Below are 8,510 nucleotides of genomic sequence, written 5' to 3'. Positions count from 1 at the left end.
AGCACTAGTGTTGATGCTTAATATGCTTAAATGCATCTTAAAACAACTCAGTTCAAAGTTGAGCATGCATTCCTAACAAAATTTGAGGTACGGTGGCTGCCATACCTTGCCCTATCGAGCCCTCTGCCACTCTGGAGCTGCCCTAATATTAGCAACTCTTCGCATCTGTAAGAGCGAATTGAATGCGGTCAAAACAATGTGATTATCCAGATGGCCAGGCAAAGCCTCTATGATCACCAAGTTGACGAGTTTGAAATGTGAATGCTCGATGATGATCTGTGAGAAACAGTTGGTTAAAGCTGCATACTGAACTGTAAACAGATGGCTGATAAGAAGATAGAACCCGGCGGGATCTTTTGCTATAAGAACATTTGGTGTGGTGCTGTTAGTTTTTAGTTTAGAGGGAGTTGAGAGAGAGTGAGAGGACTCTGTTTGCTTTGATGATAAAGCAGGGGCAAAATGGAGGCAACGTCCAGCACACTCTGTTTGCTTTCATGATAAAGCAGGGGCAGAATGCCAAAATGGTGGCAACGTCCTTTGAGAGCCACAAGGCTGCTTAGTGCATACCGCTTCAATTCAGCTACCCAAAATTTACAGAGTGAACTATAAAAGTACTAACAATAAAAATACTGCACCAAAATTGACTCAGGAATCTTCCCACAAAAGTATTTCCAGGTCAACTTAGATTTTTGAGAGAACTGAGTAACTACATCATGGAGAACAAGACTGCCGTAGCAACCTGAGAGAACTCCAGTGTACTGATCACTTCAACGAAAGCTTAACAACGGTCGTTATTCTGCTATTATGCTCTTTCACTTCCAAACCATGAGGAAGAGCAATTTGTCAATCAGCAAAGGAAAAATTCGGTCAATTTACAAGGCAGCCAGTGTCAGTAGAGGCCCAAAAATTTCCACCAAACGGATCCAACAACTCCCCAGATCAACGTGTTAACCATGGCGGTTAAAAAACCAACCCTGAAAACATCTAGAAGCTCAAGATACCCCGCTGCAGAATGAAAGCAAACAGGTTTACCGTCATAACAGTTGCAAAGGACTGTATAAATACAAAAGAAAGGACGCTTAAAATTGGATTGTCCCATTGTATTCTATAGTATTATTGGTGAATGTGTATTTTTTCTTCACTATTCTTTTATTTACCAGCTCCCGTGTGTAAATGAAGGGAAACTAACAGAAAAATTCAATTCCCAGTATTAGTAATGTGAACTAAAGTATAATAAACTATTTTAAAATTAAATTACCTCCAAAGTATACTGCAGCCTGCCCACTACTATAATGAGTTAGTGCGCCGAACAGATTTGTGTTGAATGCCAAAGCAAATGATGAAAGCACACGAGGAACGCCGGCTGCTACATGCATAGCCAAAAATGCTGAGTACAAGGCTCCAACATGCCCAGTTTGGCTTGCAAATAGATAGTGGATAAGGAAGTAGGAGGCCTCAAGAACACAAAATGCTGCTAGCCAACTCAATGAGAAAGATTGAAGTAGTTTGGCGACACAGCTTGACATCCAAGAAACAATTCCCAGGTTAGTGAGTTGTGCTGCCATACCAACCAGAACTGCAAACCAAGCCAATGTATCCCATGCTGATTTTTCATTCAAGCAATCATCCCAGTCTAACACACCGAGCAGGAGAAGAATGGAGAGCCCAAGCATTGCAGCCACAACACTAGACACGCCAATAGCATGCCTGCACAGATATTTGTGCAATAGGTCATATAGTTATCCATAACAATAGAGGAAAAACAAAACTATTTCTAAGGCACAATGTGTGTAGCATCTCATGTATGGTGTTCTGAAGCACTTTTCCCAATAAGTACATTACTATTTTGTCACTTAACATGAAAAATAATTTACCAAGTATTTCAGCACATAATGATGGATATAATACGATCATCAGAGATAAACCAATAAACATTGTGTTATAAAAACAAGAAACCAGTATTTATCCTGGAGATTGATTGCGGTTTCCATTCAAACATCTTAAACATCGAATAAGAGAAACTAGGCAATGGAGCAAGATAAAGTTTCCACACGCTAAACTAGGCATCTCAAAAAGAAAAAGAAAAAGTGCTGCAATCTTCCCGAGCAAGCAAGGAAAAGCAGAAAGAAAGAACGAAAACTTAATGGTGAAGCAATCAAACAATTAATCTGCTTTCACGATTCATTTAACAATTCCATGATAAATGTAACAAAATCACTGGAATTGCTGGCTAAAGTCCATGCAGATCTTCTATAATGAAAAAGAATAAGATTGTACTGAAATCGCAAGCCAATATTTCGAGATGATTTTTTTTTTCAGGCATGGATTAACTTACCCAAAAACCCATAGAGAGACTGCAAGAATCATTGTGCCAATCATAACCCATTCGTTTTTAGTCACAGGACCCTTGAGCTTCAGCTTCTCTGCAGCCAATGCTGGGGCATTAGGGGTATCCTTTGTTTCAGGGGGGAAGATTTTGTATAGCAGATATGGCGTCGCAAGCAGAGAAACAATAGCTGGCAAACTAGCAGCTTTGAACCATGATACCCATGGGTTCGTAATAATAACGCCAAGCTCCTCTGCTAGTTTCAAGCACAATAAGTTTTGTGCTGCAGCAGTCAGAAATAAAGCACTTGAGCTACCGGCTGCCTGCGAAGTAACAGAAACATCAACTCATCAAGCATGCCATATTGCAGAAAGTATATAAATACTTGCTGATCATGAGTAAACCGAAATCAACCCAAATAATCATGATTGCAAAGGAACATATTTAAAATATCAAATTCCTAAATTTAGAGGCTTTTACATGATTTGCATCCTGTTAGTTACTACACGAGGATCTGCTGTTATTTGCACCAACATATGGGTCCCAGACCTATCGTCAACGAGACTACAGACTGAGAACTCCTACAATAACCACCGTATGGAAATGTGAATCCATGATTTTCCTTACTTTGGAAACATCTTGAATTTGTACGACTCAATTTGGTAAGGCAACATTTTTTTCTAATTTTTTGAGGCAACATGAATAGACATTAAACTGTGTTACTTAGCAACCCACTCCCTGACATTTACAAAGGAATGGGACTTGGTGAGTGGCTTGAGATGAGGCACTTATAAACTAAACGGTCAATCATCTTTTGACTAAAGCGTAGACTGTATGCACCAAGGATGTTTTTTAGGACTAAGGCTAATACAACAATCCCTGAAGAATTACAGTTACCTCTTGCATTAGTCTTATGACTTGAGTACAGTTTAAAAACATTTGGTAGTTGCCAGTTATGTACTATCTAGTGGAAACTATTTGGAATCATAAATAGGGACCATTTTGATGTAGTTTCGACAATGCATTGTTTTTAAGTAAAATCCTCAAAACAACATAACAGTCCCTGTAAGAAACAAATTGATGAATTTATGAAATAGTGTTTTTTCCCCTTTTGGGAGAAGATTAGCTCAACAAGAACTGATATGAGTCATTTGACACACTCGGCTTTCTCACTTGTAGGCCTGCAAGAGTCAAGACCATGCATTCGTCCACATGGCAAATCATACTGGTGCCATTTGAGTATTTTTCTGAAAATAAAGAAATTCATTCTACCTCCAAAAATCTACTTGTTCATAACTCCATGAACCATACTGTGATAAGGTCAATGCAACCAGAAATCAACAATTCATTTAATCAAATTAGGTTCTGCAAATGATGAACACTCTTGATTTGGTGGTGAACTGGTGATTAGCAACTAAGTGCATCCACATATCAGAAATGGAAATTCTCTGCAGTATATAATATCTGTATGGTCTATATGGTCAGGTCGCAACCAGCAAGTTAATCAACTGACCCCATATGATCTGGTTAATCACATTACTCGATTACCTGGAATTGCGTCATCACAAGATAGGATCCGAGCTTCCGCGACGATGGATGGTTGGGCTTGCTCTCAGCCGAGAGGCAGAGCGACTTGATGATGGGCAGGAACACGCCCCCGGCCCTGGCCGTGGTGCTGGGCATGGCCGGCGCGATGCAGGCCTCACTGATGGTAAGCCCGTAGGACAGCCCCAGCGTGCTGCTCCCAAGCCACTTGACGAAGTACGTGGCGAAACGGTCGCCGAGGCCGGTCTTGACGAACCCGCGCGCGAAGAAGAAGGAAATGACGATGAGCCAGATGACCTCGTTGGTGAAGGCGGAGAAGGCGGCGGTGAAGGGGAGCGTGTGCGTGGCGACGGCGGCCGTGAGCCCGAGGAAGGCCCACGCGCCGACGGGGAGCGGGCCCAGCACCAGCCCCGCGATGGTGGAGAGGAAGATGGAGAGGAGCTGCCATGCCTGGAGGCTCACCTCGGCGGGCCGCGGCGCGAGGAACCGCACGGCGAGGCCGACGGCCACGGAGAGGACGAGCGGGACGGGCTTCGCGCCGGCTGCTGCGGGCTCGGGCTCGGGGTCAGAATCAGGTGTCTGGGAGGCGACGAGAGGCAGGAGGGGGCGGCTGCGAGGGATGGGGGAACGGCGATGATGATGCGGGAAGGAGGTGTTTGGGAGCGAGAGGGAGGAGTTTCCGCCCAAGATGGACATGGGATCCCCAACATTTGAAATTGTTAATCTACGAAAGAACACATGCAGAGAGAGAGAGAGAGATGACCAGAGCTATATATAGCTAATATTAGCAACTCTTTGAAACTGTAAGAGCGAGCTGAAAGCGGTCAAAACAATGTCCAGATGGCCAGACAAAGCCTCTACGATCACCATGTTGGGAAACGGGTAGCCTACGCTAGCATCACTACCGCATAAACCCAAGATACTTGCGAGTAGAAGATCATAGATCGTTACCACTAGACGCGCAGCGCAGCGGAAGAAGTCGCGCGTCGATGTAGAGGAAGTAGTCGATCACGTCCCACGAACCGAGCTCCTCGTACTTGATCCCAGCAGCCAAACAGCGCAGCAGTCGCAGCAGCGCCTCCACGGAGTCCACACGTACGGGGATGAAACGCCGGGCGTCGGTGTGCTAGCACCGCACGCACGGCATGGGCGGCGGCCGAGAGAGAGGGAGGGGCGGCGGCTAGGGAGGTGGCGCGGCTCAGGTCATCGCCCCCTAGCCCCTCCCTCATATATATAGGGCGTACTAATGGGCTTCTATCTCATAGGCCCATTAGTAACCCTAATCCCTCTTGGATCAATATCCACTTGGGCCTTTAAACCGTATTGTGATGATGGGCTCTTGGGCATATCACCAACAATCTCCCACTTGCACTAGAGACAATCATAGATGCAAGCTTTCCAACATCCCAAACCCCTTAAGTGTGTGACCCGTTAGGTTCATGTGTAGGTGGTCGTGATCGGAAATCATTTCCGAATCACAAGTCAATAGCGGCACCTAGCAGGGCATAGTGACTCACAAATACACATAAAGATCATATCGGCCGAACCATAGATATACTCATACACCGATCCCTTTGCCACACGATACCAGTCAAGCTCAAAGCGAGATGCGTGCCACCTTTGTGATAGCTCGACCATTCTCTCGATCTAATAGTGGATTCTATTCATAACTAACCTTTAGTCATCATGATTAACTCTTTAATCACTTTGGCATGGCCATGCACTTTCAAATCCAACTATCTCGAGGGGCCCAGAGATATCTCTCCCGTTATCTAGGAGGGGCAAATTCCATCTTGATCCGCTCACATCTCATTCCATGTTTCATGACATACCTGTAAGCTGCTTTTGTAACTACCCAGTCACGGAGTAGCGTTTAGCAGCCCCAAGATGCACCACTACACACAGTGAGAAACAATGGCGATCTCAGGTCTAAGGATTCAGTAGGTATAACACTCAAGAACAACTGATGGCACATACAAAATAACAATCCCAATATTGTCTTGGAGTGGGTCAATCCAACACCATGTTCACCAATATGTGTCCACATCATTAATCCGATATCTCCATATCCATGATCCGTGAAACATGATCATCAATTAATGCATGTGCTAGTCTCAACGCCGTTGTTGTCCCACACAACGACATAAACTAGGGATAATTTAGAATCATATCATTTTCAACAAAGAGTTTCACGAACAAGTCACATACTTGATAATCAATGTAAAATAATCATCCACGGAACAAATAACAATTATTTATCATTACATAAACATACTCATGACACAAAATCTCCCACGCACACTAGAATCACTGATGTAAGTATCTAATACCCATAGATCTCATGTGCGCCTCATGCTTTGGTTGTGGGAGAGGCTTCGTCAACGGATCAGCAACGTTTGAATCCGTGTGCACCTTGCAAACCTTCACATCACCTCTCTCAACAAAGTTACGGATGAGGTGATACTTTCGCAGTATATGTCTGGACTTCTTAGTTGTTCTAGGCTCCTTTGCTAGTGTAACGGCACCACTATTATCACAATAGAGGTCCACTGGACTGGACGCACTAGGAACAACACCCAAGTCAGAAACAAACTTTCTGATCCAAACAGCTTCTTTTGCAGCTTCGGAAGCTGCAATATACTCGGCCTCTGTCGTCGAATCAGCCACCGTATCTTGCTTGGAACTCTTCCAGCTCACTGCCCCACCATTGAGGCAGAAAACAAAACCGGATTGCGATTTGGAGTCATCTTTGTCTGTTTGAAAACTAGCATCGGTGTAACCCTTTACAAGGAGCTCATCTTCACCTCCAAATATTAGGAACATATCCTTAGTTCTTCTCAAGTACTTAAGGATACTCTTTACAATTGTCCAGTGAGGTTCACCGAAATCTGACTGATACCTGCTCGTAACACTTAGAGCAAAGGAAACATCTGGGCGCGTGCAAAGCATAGCATACATGATCGACCCTATGGCTGAAGCATAAGGAATCGTACTCATCCTCTTTTGCTCATCAGGTGTCGTAGCACACTGACTCTTGCTTAGAGTAATGCCATGTGACATTGGCAAGAAACCTTTCTTGGAATCTTGCATATTGAACCGATTCAATATCTTGTCAATGTACGTGTCTTGGCTCAATCCAATTAGCCTTTTTGATCTATCTCTATAGATCCTAATACCCAGAATATAAGCCGCCTCTCCTAAATCCTTCATCGAAAAACTCTTTTTCAATGAGGTTTTAACGGCTTCAAGCATTGGAATATCATTTCCGATCAGTAATATGTCATCCACATATAGGACCAGAAACAAAAGTGCGCTCCCACTAGCCTTTTTGTAAACACAAGGCTCATCTTCATTCTTGATGAAGCCAAACCCTTTGACTACTTCATCAAAACGAATATTCCAACTCCGAGATGCTTGCTTCAATCCATAGATGGACCTCTGAAGCTTACATATTTTCCCAGCATTTTTAGGATCGACAAAACCTTCAGGCTGTGTCATATACACATCCTCACTTAGATGTCCATTAAGAAAAGCGGTTTTGACATCCATTTGCCATATCTCATAGTCATAATATGCGGCAATTGCTAGGAGAATCCGAACAGACTTTAGCATTGCGACGGGCGAAAAAGTTTCCTCATAGTCAACACCTTGAATTTGTCGGAAACCTTTCGCCACCAATCGTGCCTTATAGATGTGAACATTTCCATCCATATCTAATTTTTTCTTAAAAATCCACTTACAGTCGACAGGTCTTACACTGTCAATCTGATCGACCAAGTTCCAAACTTGATTATCATGCATGGATTTTAACTCGGATTCCATGGCTTCAAGCCATTTGTCGGAGTCGGGTCCCATCATTGCTTCTTTGTAGGTCAAGGGCTCATCATTTTCCGTCAATAATACATGGCGCTCCTCCGTAATAAGGAGGTTGAGCTTGTCAGTAGCGCGACGTGCCCTTATAGACCTTCGTGGGGCTGGTGCCTCAACTACGGGTTGTGCAACATCTTGCACATCCCGTGGATCTTCAGTGGGTGCTGAAACAGTTTCGGGTGTTTCCTGAATTTCTTCAAGTTGCACCTTGCTCCCACTAAATCCTTTTGAGAGAAACTCCTTTTCTAAGAAAACACCATTGCGAGCGACAAACACTTTGCCTTCCGCCTTATTGTAAAAATAATATCCTTTGGTTTCCCTAGGATACCCCACAAAGAAATATTTGTCTGACTTTGGAGTGCGCTTATCTGACATCAAACGTTTGACATAAGCCTCACATCCCCAAACTTTGAGAAAAGATAATCCGGGACGCTTCCCAGTCCATATCTCATATGGTGTCTTTTCAACAGACTTACTTGGAACCCTATTCAGTGTGAACGCAGCAGTTTCAAGAGCATAACCCCAAAATGACAATGGAAGATCAGCTTGGCTCATCATGGACCTAACCATGTCCAACAAGGTTCGGTTCCTCCGTTCGGATACCCCATTCCATTGAGGCGTTCCGGGCGGAGTTAGCTGCGGAATAATTCCACATTGCTTCAAATGATCACCAAATTCAAGGCTCAAATATTCTCCTCCACGATCAGATCGCAGAAATTTAATTGTCTTGCCTAATTGATTTTGTACTTCATTCTGAAATTCTTTGAAC

At 43.8% G+C, this 8,510-nt stretch overlaps 1 protein-coding gene across 1 annotated transcript; it reads right to left on the bottom strand.

Annotated features, from left to right (window-relative positions):
* Nucleotides 1–485: 485 nt before the first annotated feature.
* On the bottom strand, nt 486–4,707 carry LOC120681837 (dicarboxylate transporter 2.1, chloroplastic-like). Its single transcript, XM_039963478.1, has 4 exons — nt 3,875–4,707; nt 2,336–2,649; nt 1,259–1,707; nt 486–1,005 (listed from the first exon to the last, which is right to left on the bottom strand). The coding sequence occupies exons 1-4, from the start codon at nt 4,565–4,567 to the stop codon at nt 890–892; spliced, it is 1,572 nt and encodes a 523-aa protein (XP_039819412.1). The 5' UTR covers nt 4,568–4,707; the 3' UTR covers nt 486–889.
* Between the last annotated feature and the right edge of the window lie 3,803 nt (nt 4,708–8,510).

This window comes from Panicum virgatum, chromosome 2K (assembly GCF_016808335.1).
Source record: "Panicum virgatum strain AP13 chromosome 2K, P.virgatum_v5, whole genome shotgun sequence".
NCBI lineage: Eukaryota > Viridiplantae > Streptophyta > Magnoliopsida > Poales > Poaceae > Panicum > Panicum virgatum.
The sequence above is the reverse complement of the archived record's forward strand: the minus strand, read 5'-3'. Positions and strand labels throughout refer to the sequence as shown.